The 14,033-nt window shown below is 40.4% G+C and overlaps 2 protein-coding genes across 2 annotated transcripts in view; both read right to left on the bottom strand.

Moving 5' to 3' along the window:
* The window catches only part of LOC147557441 (uncharacterized), a 108,529-nt gene that overhangs the window by 60,792 nt on the left and 33,704 nt on the right, over window positions 1-14,033 (bottom strand). The window lies entirely within an intron of this gene.
* On the bottom strand, window positions 1,209-1,964 carry LOC147557442 (uncharacterized). Its single transcript, XM_086658859.1, has 2 exons — window positions 1,599-1,964; window positions 1,209-1,280 (listed from the first exon to the last, which is right to left on the bottom strand). Exons 1-2 carry the CDS (start codon window positions 1,962-1,964, stop codon window positions 1,209-1,211), a joined length of 438 nt encoding a protein of 145 aa, XP_086514985.1.

Genomic DNA, 14,033 nt, shown 5'->3' with positions numbered 1-14,033 from the left:
ATTGTGATGCCCTAATAAATTTACCCTCGTCTCTTGTCCTATTGAGTCAATTCTCTAACTGTTTTTCTCAATCCCAGTATGTCTCCACATACAGGACTTTGAAACGAACTTGTTTCACTTCCACTTACCTTCTTGTCGAACAAGACTATTCATTCTAAGAAATTGAATCCGATCAAATTTCTTTGCGAATGTTAAAGCCCCACTCCTTTTAGATCTCATCTCTTTAGACTCTCAGTCTAAACTCTGAGTAGTTTTGCTACAGTTTCTGTGAATCTTCTCTAGGACTCACTCGGGATTTTGAGCAATTATCGAGATACCTTCTTAGTTTCTTTAAGAGGTTTCATCGTGAGTAATTTCTTACTCTTGTTATGGCAAGTAACTCCTTACTTCCATTATAGCGAGTAACTCTTTACCCCTATTTGTTGCTCTTTCTATTCGAACGTCTTTCGAATGTTTTATTTCCTCCCACTTGTCCGATTATCAAAGAACACTTTCTTTTTAATAGGATACCATGGAGAGCAACAATCTAATTGTGTTTCGATGATTTGTGGAAAAACCCCGTTATTCTTTGCTTGAAGAATCTATGTCTAAAGGTCTTTAGACTTGGAATAAAAGATCATTTTAGAACTCTTCTAAAATCCATATTCATATGGAATCCTTTTATTCACTATAGCTTTTTAGGTCTTAGTGGTATGACTTTTGTGCATTTAGACTTTTGCTTTCGGAAGACTTTATGACTTTAGACTTATGATCTTATCATAATCTTTTAGTCAGATTTGATCCTAAATTGATTCAGGTTTAGTCTCCAAGACTTCCTTAAATCTAGTATTTAGTATATTCTAGTCACATTAATCACTTTCTTATGTCTAACAAAAGCTTTTAGTGAGTAATTGACTCTTCAGATCTTGTCAAGTACATTTGTTTGAACCATGATTAACTATCGTTGAGGAATACGAGATCACTCAACTTTTAGCTTCATCCATGTTATTTCAAATTTTTTTGACTAGATTAGAATAACTAAATTGGATTTTTTGGTATAATTCTTTAAAAGTTGAGTAGGCATCTTTTAAGAACATCATAAAATACTGAATATTTTATTTATCTCCATAATCTCATTACAGAGTCAATGTTCGAAAAAGAAAAAGGAAAACTAAAACTAATTTAGAGTTATCCCTATGGAGTCCATGATCCTTCTCCAGCTTTACGCATCAACTATTGCTCCTTTTAGCTTTTGACAGGTTCATCTCCTTACTTATTAAATACTCAGCTTCCAATTGTTCCTGTCATTCATAATGAAAAGAAAAATTTCAGGTATCCAATACCTTTTGTGGAATTGTATTTAATTTCAACTTTTAATATATTTTACCTTGACCGGAAACCACCTTTCCCTTCTTTTTATCTTCCAGGAATTTGGGATAGTTTCTCTTCCAATGGCCTATGCCATTGCAGTAGAAACAGTTGGAATCAGATTGGGCACTTCTGTTTTTGGCAACTTGTTTGCCTTTCCATTTGCCCATCTTCTTCTTCTTGAATCTCTGCTTTCCTTCCTTTTTAAATCCCTTTTCCTTTTGAACCATCAGAATTTCTTTCTTAGGTACCACCACAGCGATATTCTCTTCGGCTGTCTGGAGCATAGCGTGTAGTTCTTCCAGAGATTTATCCCTTCCATTCATGTTGTAGTGCATTCTAAACTGACTGAACCCATCATGAAGTGAATGCAGGATAATATCTGTGGCAAAATCTCGGCCATGGTCGACTCCAAGTCGAGCTAGTTTCTCAAAATGAATAATCATTTTGAAAACATGTGGCCCTACAGGCTTTCCCTTCTCAAGGTGCATATCCAATATTGCCTTTGAAGTCTCATACTTTTCCATCCTCGACTTCTTTTGGAACAAATTCCTAAGTTGTCGAATCATGGTGTGAGCATCCATGTGAATGAACTTATCCTGAAGATTAGGTTCCATGGTTGCTAACATGGGACATGTTACGGGTTCAGCCTTCCTTCGGAGACTTCTTTCCGAATCTATCTCCTCATCAGTCGAATCTTCAATGATTATCGGAAAAGGTATGTCTAGAATGCTTGCCTTGTTTTTTGATCTGAGAACGAGTTCAAGATTCCTTTCCCATAGAATGAAGTTGAAGGATTTTGAAGGATTTTTCTTTCTCTAGTAGCCAACGGATGTTGAAGGATTTTTTGTTTGTCATAATTAAACTACATGTAAGAAACGCGAAGTGATTTAAACTTGTTATACTGGCATAATTCCTGCATGCCTATATTATTCTATATTTGTTGTCCCCTAAGTATAATATAATTCCAAGATCCCATTCCTCCAGAATTAAGCGTACAAAGGCACTGCCCTTAATCCATCGTCCTGGGTGAGTAACTCCTTACTGATCATACTCCTCTGATTCTTGGTTGACAAATTTCACACTTGTGTGTCAAATTGTCCTTTTGCCTCAAAATCCAAAACCCTTTTGCTGACTCGTTGAGAATAACCATTTAGACATGTAGATGTCTGCTATAGATCTACCCGTATTGTCCCGAGGTAAAAGATGGCACTCTGTGAAGGCCGACCCACCATCAATGAACAAGGGACAACAGGTGTCTTAATCTGGGTAGGCATTTACTCAAAATTCTTTTTGGGACTTTTTACGTAATTTATCAAGTTGCGTTACTGCGAACTCTGGCATAACCAATTATGATTTATTACGTAAAGTTTATGTGGGTTTGCGTAAAGATTTCTCACATCTTTTAGTATTACCCCTAAAAGATCTCATCTTTTAAGTTATTCTTGTTCGCCTACGGTTCGTAAGGATTCTTATCCTTTAACTGTTGGATTATGAGTGTATCTAATACATCTAATTGTCTAGTGTTCTAAGCGGAATCTCAAACATTTATGTGTACACTAGTTTACCAGGATCTATACATGAACATATCAATGAACTAGAATAGAAAGAAGATTACCCCTAATCGCTTTCCCACGAACTAAATCCTGACCAGTATTCGGAAGATAAGAGCTCCAATTGTCGCTCCTCTACTTGAGAAGCCGAGTATATAACTTGAACTCCCTCCTTCGAGTCAGCTAGGACCTTCTTAAAGGTTGAGATAAAGAACTCCTTCTTCTTGACTAGATAGTTGAGAAAAACTTATTTTTTTTCTCTCTCTCTCTCTGAGATGTATATTCTGAACTCTTTCAGTTGGCTTGTCTTTTCTTTTCAGTCAAGTCCTCTGTCAAGTTCTCCTTTAGGTTTGTCTAATTAGGTCCTCGTATAGAAATCCCTAGAAAAGGTATTTGACCCTAACTAGGATTCCTAAAGCCTAATTATAAGATGTTTCCCAAAACACCCTTTTAGGGTTCCTTAGTGTGGCCGGCCAACATAGCCGTTTATGGGCTTCCTTGCCCGGCCCACTTAGGGCCTAACCGGCCATGTAATGGGCGCCCCCTTTCCATGGTCGGCCATCACATGGCCAGCCCACCTAAAGCCCTTCCGGGCCTTCCCTTTCGGGCCCGGATGAGTTTATCTTTCTTCGGACTTCTCCGAACTAATTGGACTTACCAATAATAGATCCAATCCACTTATTTGCTATTCTCTTTCTAGTCAATTCTCTCCGTTCAAATCATTACTCTTATGTGTAACCCTTGTAGGATTCGGTCTATGTTAGCCGCGGATTATCGAAGTTATCCGACGATCAAAAACGACTTCTAGCTAAGCATTACGATCCCTAATTGGACCAGACTAATGATCTTCCGAGTAAGGTCATCATGATCCTATTCGCCAAATCGTACGCATTGCAACCTTGGTCGAAGGACATTCCTTCGGAAGGATACCATTCCTTCTGACCGAGGGAATATATCCTTCAGTCTCCCACTTGTACTTAGCAAGTGCAATGCTCGATTCCCATGTCTTTTCGTATCTCATCCGATATGTCATATTTATCAGACTCTCTTGATCACGAGAACATCTTCCAATCCAAACGATTAACTCTTAATCCATTTGAGCACGGCCATGCATTTTTCAATTATTTCTCATCAAGTGCCCCGGAGATACTTTATCCTGATTTTACTCAGGAAGACATATTCCATTCTTGTACTCCCACTCAATTTCATGTCTATCCTGTCTCCCCTAGTAATCCACCTTTATAACCACTTTTTACGGCTGGCGTTTAACGGTACTAAAGTTCGACATTCCTTACATAAACTGAGTGAGTACTCATGTTTTCGGGAATCTCTCCAATTTGCTTAAATGAGAGTTATGACATCTCATAACTTCAACTTTTGAAGTACTCTCATTAGGTGGGTTTCCAGTGTATCATCTATACACCCATGAAGTTGACTTTGAATACTCCTATTCCAATAGCCCAAGAAACAGCGCTATCTTGTCAATCACTCATGCTAGTCTTCTTAAGTCATTGTTGTTCAATCAATGACCTGGACTAGGGATAGTACGATGGTGTGCTTCCATGTTCACTTAGTAGGGTTTCCTTCATTAGATAACGTATCTAAAAAACCTACCTGGAACACTCCATCATTTTGGACTGTCATCTAAATTCTAAACCACAATTTAGATGACGAAATAAACTAAGTTTATTTCGAATAACAAGAGTCTGTGAAATTTGAGCACCCGCGCAAACTCCTTTACGTTCTCAATTTTACAAGTCTCTTAGGACTCTTTTACCTTGATCCTAATTCCTTAGATCCGTGCATCTTCCATGTTCGTTATAAGGTGACAGTTTAGTTTCATTTTCACTTCGCTTTGTCATAATCGTGCTTTCGAACGCCTTCGTAAGTTTTTATGATAACATTAGTTTCTTCAACTGAAATCAGTACTTCCTAAGTTCTAATTTTACTTTCTTATCTAGTAGAGTTAGTAACGATTCCCAGCATGAAAACTCTTTTCCATCTGTTTGTCCTTCCTAAAAGATTCTTATCTTTATTTTTGGAAGATTACTTTTATGACTTTCTTCAATCTTTTGATTTTAGAGATTCAATCCTGGATGATCCAAGCATCCTAGGCTGTCCTCTGACATTAATGGGTGACGACATCTTTTGTACTCCAAGTATTTCTCAGATGTTCGGGTAAACAACAATCATCTTCATGATCGTTCTTATGATTTAAACATAAGTGTCTCTTTCATGTTTGTTTTCGCTTATCAGAATTTCCAAATTCCGAATTTTCTTGACAGTTTATCATGGGAGATGGGTAGAATCTCTCTCTAAGAGTCCTTCTATTCAGATCTCTTCAAAAACTTCTTTTGAACGAGTCTTTATCATCTCTTTGATCTATCGTTATAGATTTCGATGCCCAAATTAATTTACCCTCGTCTATTGTCTTATTGAGTCAGTTTTCTAACTGTTTTGGCGTTTCTTATTACCTTCTCAATTCGAGTATGTTTCCTACATACAGGACTTGAAACTAGCTTGTTTCACTCCCACTTACCTTCTTGTCGAACAAGACTTAACCATTCTTACTCTTATCTCTTTGGATTTCCGGTCCAATTTCAGAGTGGTTCTGCTATAGTCTGTTTGAATCTTCCCAAGACTCATTCGGGGTTTTTGAGCAAACTTTTGAAAACTTCCTTAATTTCTTAAGAAGTTTCTAGGCGATTAATCCCTTTATTCCCAATAAGGTGATATCCCTAATCAGATGAGTAACTTTTGCTCTCATTTGTTGCTCTAATCGAATATTTTCCTCCCACTTGTCTTCTTTGAAAGACTTATCTTTAAAGTAAGACACCATCGAGAGCAACAATCAAATTGTGTTTCGATGATTTGTGAGAAAACCCCGTTTTTCTTTCCGAAGAACTTTTGTCTAACATGTTTTAGACATTTGAATAAATGACTTGTTTTAGAACTCTTTCTATAATCCATACTTGTACCGACTCAATTATTCACTATAGCTTATTCTAGGTTTTAGTGGGTTGGCAGATTCGTATTAGACTTTTATACTTTTGGAAGGTTGATGACTTTTAGACTTATGATCTCATCATATTCTTTGGTCATATTGACCCTTTTCTTGATTTAGATTTAGGTTCTTGAACATCATAAAATACTAAATATTTTATTCACTTCCATAATCTCATTACAGAGTCAATGTTCTAAAAGAAAAAGAAAACTAAAACTTATTTAAAGTAATGCCTATTGAGTCTATGATCCTTCTTGAGCTTTTCCAGCAATTTTGCCTTCTTAGCTTTTTGACAGGTTCATCCCAAAGAGATTAGATTCCTCTTCAAATCTGGAACATGTCTGATGTCTGTTATAGTCCTCACAACACCATCGTGCATCTTGATCTGAATAGTACCAATTCCAACCACCTTACAAGGAGCGTCGTTTCCCATTAACACCTTACTGCCGTTAATGACCGTGTAAGTGGAAAACCATTCCTTATGAGGACATACATGGAATGTACAACCAGTATCCAAAATCCACCTATCTTCAGCGAAGCAGGCATTGATCGCCAGAGCCATAGCTTCATCACATTCTTTAATGATTGCCAAGACATTTCCATCATCTTCTTCGATGACTGCTACCCCTATTGGCTTCTTCCTAAGCTCAGGACAATTCCTTTTGAAGTGCCCCTCCTTGTTACAAATAAAGCATTTGTACTTCTTAGGTTTCGATTTAAACCGAGAACGGCCCTTTTCATCGACCGCATGCTGCGACCTTCCCCTTACCACCAAACCATCACCTGAACTGCTTTCTTTCATTGACCTCCGTCTCAACTCCTTCGAGTTCAATGCTGCTTTAACATCCTCAAAGGTTGTAGTTGTTTTTCCAAACATAAAAGAATCAACAAAGCTTTCATATGATGGTGGCAGGGATGCAAACAATAGTACTGCCTTATCTGCTTCTTCGAATTTGACATCTATGTTTGCCAAATCTAAGAATACTCGGTTAAGTTCATTCATATGGTCTTTCAACGATTCCCCTTCTAACATCTGCAAACTAAATAATTTCTTCTTTAGATATAAAGGATTAGTTAGAGATTTCGTCATATAACTTGTCTCTAGCTTACTCCATAGCCCATCAGCTGTAGTTTCCGTCGCTACTTCCCGCAACACCTCATTGCTCAAACAGAGTAGAATCTGACCATGAGCTCTCTCAATGAGATTTTCCTTCTCTGCTTCTGAAAGTGATTCAGCGAGTGCGGCCTTCCCATTCAACGTCTTCAGTAGATCCTGTTGAACTAATACTGCTCGCATCTTAATATTCCAAAGATTAAAATCATTACTTCCATCGAACTTCTCTATCTCGTATTTCGCCATCACAGAAACCTCAAAACCTGAGCTCTGATACCAGTTTGTTATGCCCAATCGGGGTTAATGTGAATAATACGAGTAATCCAAGACAAGCAATAGGAATAGTAAAGAACAATCAAGAACAGAACACAGAGATTTACGTGGCCCGGTTGGTGGGACTGATGCACCCGAAAGGTTGCACACCCAAGCGGAGGTATCACGTAGTAATCCGACAAAGTCGGGATCGATCCAAGGATAGGAAGGTAATTTGGATAACGAGGGAGTCTCGTTCGCCGGTCTAGGTATCACTAGCTAACTTAGACTAAATAGGAAAGGAAACAAAGATAAATGGGGGTTTATAATGAATAACCAATAAGAGATTAAAGCAAGTAAAACTAAAATAAATTAGCAAAGTAAAACGGGCGAGAGAGATTCGAGAGAAGTGTCCGAGGGACAAGAGTCGGAAAACGGTAAGACTCGATTCGGGCATTAAATAAGCGAGAGAGGTGTCGAAGTCCGCGAATCCATAATGATAAACCTACGACTACGTATGATCCAATCCAATGTGTCGAGGTATAATCGATGTTCGACTCCTAAAGTAGATGTTTCTAAGTACTACGTATATCCGGAGATCATACTTAGTCAAACAAACGCCTAATTCGGTTAATCCCGAGTCATCGAAAGTGTCGTCTAGTCGCCTAACTATGTGAAGTACATGACAAGACACATGAAATTATGACTTAGTCTACGATCGATATCGAATACTTCGTTTCGTCTATTAACTACTCGAACTGCTTGACAAGACAGATGAAAATACGATCGAAACGATAATCGAAATAAATGAACATAAATTTGTAATCAAAACATCAAATCATATTAAACATAATCACGAATTCATCACATTTCATCTCATATAATCGACATACTGAAGTTAGCTAAACATGGTGATTGAATAAGAAATGGAATGAAAATGATGAGAGAATCCCCCTTTTTCGATGTGGTTCGAGGCTAAGATCGTCGGAAAACATGAGTTTTTAGTTGCAGCCGATCTCCCCTTAGCAATTTTCTGAGTTCCCCATAGCGACCACCATCATCTTCTCCATTTAGAAAACAACCTCCATTAAAGCTAACCTTAGCTTTCTCCCTCTAGAAATTTCTTGTCCAAAATCAAATCAAACCACATGGGTAGCTAGCCAAAAACATGGGGAGTAAAAGCCCCAAGGTTTCCAGCCAAGAAAGTGGTCGGAAACCCTAGAAAAGACCGGCCAGAGCATTAACAAAAATCCGGCCAAATCATCAAAATCCGGCAAAAAAGTGCTGTCCCGTGCTAGATCCGGCAGTCACGAGCATGAAGATGCGTCCCGTGCCTTCGTATGAGGTTTCCCGAGCAGGTGCCGTGAAGTCTGAGCAGGTGAAGGCCGTCCGAGCTGCTGCTGGATGCATCTGCAGCAGCTCCGTGAAGAACAGCAGCTCCCGTGGAACGTGCTGTTGTTCCCGTGCCCGCGGCTGCTGCTCGGTCGGCGTCCCGTGACAGCAGCTCCAAGCCCGTGTTTCTATCTTGTGCCGGCCAAAACTTTGGCCGGCCTAGCTTGGCCTGCGAAGCTTTGGCCGACTTTCCTTTCACCTTCTTCTATCTTTTATCTCTCTAGCAAACCCTAACTCTCTAAACCCTTGAACTTCCAAACTTGAAACCCTAAATCTCCTAGCCTCTTTTTTCTCTCTCTACTTTGTTGCTTCTTTTCCAAGGTAGAAGATGATGAATAGTAAACTCTAACTTGTGTTTACTACTCAAACCCTAGGGTCCCTTAACTTAGTCAACTTTTTTAGACTTTGTTGACTTGGATCCATAAAGAGAGGGTGGCCATATAATTCTTCCTTGTCATTCTTCCTTGTCATTCTTCCTTGGGCTCTTGGGCTTTGATTTAAAAACCAAAAGAGTGCCTCCATCCTTGTCTCTACATCTTCAAATTCTCACAACGGACTAGAATACCCTCGGACTTCTTTCTTTCATAACTTCCTCGTCCGAACTCGGACTTGACTTCCGTTTTCACCGACGGACTCGTCATTGACTCAACTTGTCATTTGATTTGCTTGATATCTTTTTATCTTGTTTTGGGCACATGAAATGATAGCGATTAATGCTTCGTTTTCTTCCGAATCACACAATTAACTCCAAAATAAGTACCTAACATGAAAAATACATAAAATATTATTTATAATACTCGAAAAGGACTATTTGGTCTAAGTTAGGCGCTCCAAATGTGACATTTTTGTGTCACATCAGAGACCTACTCCACGGCGACAACGGCGACAACGGCGCGATGATTTCCACTATGATAAGCAAACAAGTTTACACAAGAGATTTGTGAGATTGTTTTTCTGATATCTCCTTAGGGTTTATTAGTTTATATAGCAACTAAACCCTAATCCCACCGCCTCACCGACTCTCTCTTTACAACCGACATTATACGCAGATACGCTAATACTAATAACCGGCATAAGCCTAGCTTCGCATTCCAGCTCTGTCTCGGAGTCCAGCTTTGCCTCAGAGCATTGCTTCGCATACTAGCTCAATCTCAGTACTCAGCTCCGCTAATAGGTCCAAGCTTCAGTAGGTTGTACCGGGTACGATATAGTTCCACATTCGAGTCAATTCTAACAGGCAAGATATCTACGGAGAATTCTTGAACTCAGGAACTTTCACTTATCAAAGATCCGACATAGACTCCGAGAGAAACTCTAGATACTCAAGAGAGGAAACTTTCCCTTCGAATTGGCGGCAATCGCCCCACCACCGCCAGTAATCACAGTCGGCCTAACATCGCCTATAAAAGGCCCCCCACATCGTCCTTTAGAGGACACGATCGATTTACACTAAAAAGATCACAAGAAACTCAGAGTTCTCACAAATCTCCCCCCAAAAGGATCAACGAATATTCATTCTTTTACTGCAAAGAGCACCCTGACTGGCTTGAGAGTCGGAGCGGTTTTCCAACCCTTTGCAAGTTTCCCCCCTCGGGATCAGACGAACAAGAATAAGGAGCAAGGAGCAGGAGCAGGAGCTAGGAGCTGGAATAAAGAGAATAGAAGCAAAGCTTGAAGCAGGATTGCCGAGCTAACCAACCCTCAACATAACAGAGGATTCATACATAATGGAGGTTGTCATGCATCAACTCCCTTTTTCATGCTGATCTAACGGAAGGCCAATTTTTGACATTAACAGCGCTGTCAACAACGGAAGCAGAGTACATGGCAGCAACAGAGGTAGTGAAGGAGGCAATATAGCTGAGTGGTTTTGTTCGGAATTTGGGTCTGGAGCAGGAGGTGACAGAGGTCTACTGCGACAACCAGAGTGCTATTCATTTGACCAAAAATCAAATGTATCACGAGAGAACTATACACATTGACGTCAGGTGTCACTTTATCAAGGACGTGATTGAACAAGGGAAGATCACGATTAAGAAGGTTTCTAAGGCAGAGAATCCAGCGGATATGCTGACCAAGGCAGTTACAACTTTCAAGTTTAAGCATTGCTTAGAAGTGACTCAGAGGCGCTGAGCTATGATGGTGGTAGGTTTAAATCAAGAGGATCATATTCAAGTCAAGGTAGAGAATTGTTAGAAGTGACTCGAATATGAATTGTTAGAAGTGAAACCCCTTTCTCATTAGCTTATGGTTCTGAAGCTGTAATTCCAGCTGAAACAGGAGTCCCTACCGCACGGTACTAGTGGACTGAAGAAGAAATCAATTAGGTCGAGCTTAACCACAACCTCGACACAATTGACGAGCTAAGAGACAGAGCGGCCATTAGAAACGTTGTCTGCCAACAAAGAGCAGCCTCTCACTATAACAAAAATGTTTGAGTCAAATCCTTCAAAGTTAGGGATTTGTTACTTCGAAGGGTCTTTCAGAACACCAGGTAGACAGGAGCATGCATACTAGCTACCACTTGGGAAGGGTCTTACCTCATCACTTAAATAGTAGAACAAGGAGCATACAAGCTCCGCTCACAAGAAGGTCTCGACATCAACAACAGTTGGAATGCAAAACACCTAAAACGATACTATTTCGAACTCAATTTCATTAATTTACTTACCCCTTTTCCATCATTTACTGACTTGGGCATCGGAGGATCGATGGCTATGCCATCGACTTCCCCCCGTAAGGGGCGTTCAGGCAAACCAAGCGTCGACTGAGGGATAAGCGGAAGGAAACGACAATCACTTTTCCAAGCAAAAGTCGGCAAACAATACGTACCTCTCCAAAAGACAGGCAATGATAAACACAACTCCGCATCCACCCCACTTGAAGACAACCAACCTGCAAGTTAGCTCTGCACTACTTCAGACTCCGGTTTTGCCTACTTCCCATGTTAGAAGTGACTCGAATATGGATTGGTATCGAACTCAATTTACGACTCGCCAACCTGCTTAGGTCTCGGCGCCGAATTTTGGACCCGTTAGCGGAGCTGATTGTTGAGACAGGGCTGGTATGTAGTGCTCCGAGGCAGAGCTGAAATCCGAGACAGAGCTGGAATGCGAAGTTAGGCTTTTGTCGGTTATAAGTATTAGCTTATCCGTGTATAATGTCGGTTGTAGAGAGAGTCGGTTGTAGAGAGTCGGTGAGGCAGTGGGATTAGGGTTTAGTGGCTATATAAACTAAACCCTAAGGAGATTTCAATAGCACAATCCCACAAATCTCTTGTGTAAACTTGTTTGCTTAGCATAGTGGAAATCATCGCGTCGTTGTCATCGTGGAGTAGGTCTCACCAACCGAACCACGTAAATCTCTGTGTTCTGTTCGTTGATTGTTCTTTACTAATCCTATTGCTTCTGCTTACTCGTATTGTTCACATTAACCCCGATTGGCATAACAACCCAGATCTGCAAGCCAGCTCCACACTGCTTCAGACCCTAACTCTGTCTAAAGTCAGCCCAACTCTGCAAGCCAGCTTTGTACTGTTGCAGACCCCAACTCTTCCGAAAGTCGACTCAGCTTTGTAAGGCAGCTTCGCGCTGCTTCAGACTCAGTTCTATTCGGGTCAGTATCTGTAAAAGTCTCGATGTCAAAGGATCTTTACTAAAACAACACTGCTCGTATCATACGAATATTCCTCTTGTAATACAACACTATTTCAAATACAATGTTGTTTCAATTCAAGACATATTTTGTCTTACAAAGAAGGCTAAGGGCTTTAACGCCACAAAACTTATTCTAACCCTAGACCTTCTCGAGCACTAAGCTCAGAGTAGAACAGTGTACAATCCTTCACGGGTTTCAAATGCTTCATGACACTCAACATACAGTTACTCGAGCATTCAAACAAGGCAAGCCACGCTTCGCCAAAACACTCCAAGCTTTGGTCACGCCAAACACAAGGCAGGTATAATATAAACTATCTATAGATGGCAATACCTTTACCCTTATTCATAAAAGAGGCAAACAATATAAATTGTCTATAAAGGGTAATACCCTTACCCTTATGGATAAGAGGCATTCATCGGCGGAGCTACACCCCTACAGAATAGCTAAGTCAGCATAAAGAGCACTCGGCAAACTCACCTTGCCTTGAAACGACAAGCTTGCCTGTGCCTCGATCAACACACCAGATCCGTTTCATTAAAGTCTACAATCAAAAGCACTCGGCGTATAAGCTTTGCCTTGATCTGTAGCCCTTCTTTGGAAGCCTTCCTTGATTACAGCAGGCTTCATTAAAAGTCTACGATTGATAAGCACTCAATTTATAAGTCATGCCTCGGTCAGTAGCCTTACTCTATAATCCTGCCACGATTTGAGTAGCCTTCACTAAGTCTGCGTCAAGTGCACTCGGTCTATAAGCCTTGCCTTGACTGACAGCCCTGCATCAAGTGCCTCGCGAAGAGCACTAGGTCCACCTCGCGAGAGCTATGGATCTGTCTCATTAAAAATTTAGGTCAGGATTACAGGCAGACACCTTCCCTTGAATTAGGTGTGGAATTTCTCTAAGAGCTTTCTTACTCTACGACATCAAGTACGGAGGAGAAAGTGAGCTAATTCGCAAAAGCTATCTACTAGTCAAATGAAGAAGAAGTAGTTCTTCTTATTATCAAACCACCATTGGAGTTCTAGCTAGCTTACAAGGTGGGAGGTTAAGTAGACCATTCAGTGTCCCAAGTAGAGGAGCTACAATTGGAGCTCTTAGTCTTCCAGAGCGATTAGAAAGGTTCGAGGGAAAACTAGCGATTAAGATAATCTCTAACTCTTAGTTGATTAATAGTTTATGCGTGATGATCTTGGGACCATACTAATGTTAGACATGAGATGTCTGAGATTCCGCTAAAAACATTAATAGACATCACCAATACCCAACACTTCCGTATTTTGGTCTACTGAGGAGGTGAGGGCGGACCTCTTTATCCAGGGCTAGATGTACTTCCGTATTTTGGTCTGCTGAGGAGGTGAGGGCAGACCTCATTATCCAGGGATTGACGTGCTTCCGTAATTTAACATTGCTTCGGGGGCCCGAAGATAAATGGGTCGGACCCATTAGCATTAATTCATTGTCTTGGTCACCGTGTAAGTGAAGGAGTTGAAGGAGATGTCCTTCGACCAAGATGGAAATGCGAGCAATATGTCGGCTAGGACAATTGATGAAAAAGATCATCAAGTCCGATTGATTTAGGGGTCGTAGTGTTTAGCTAGAAACCAACTACGATCGTCGAATTACGAAGTAATTCGCGGCTAACTTCGATCGGATCCTACATCGGGTTACACATAAGAATGGGTATTTAATCGGATCATATGACTAGTGGGAGTG

This window comes from Eschscholzia californica, unplaced genomic scaffold, assembly GCF_041429995.1.
Source record: "Eschscholzia californica isolate CP2 unplaced genomic scaffold, dmEscCali1.0.p SCAF_2, whole genome shotgun sequence".
In the NCBI taxonomy this organism is placed as follows: domain Eukaryota; kingdom Viridiplantae; phylum Streptophyta; class Magnoliopsida; order Ranunculales; family Papaveraceae; genus Eschscholzia; species Eschscholzia californica.
This window is presented reverse-complemented; position numbering and strand designations above follow the sequence as displayed.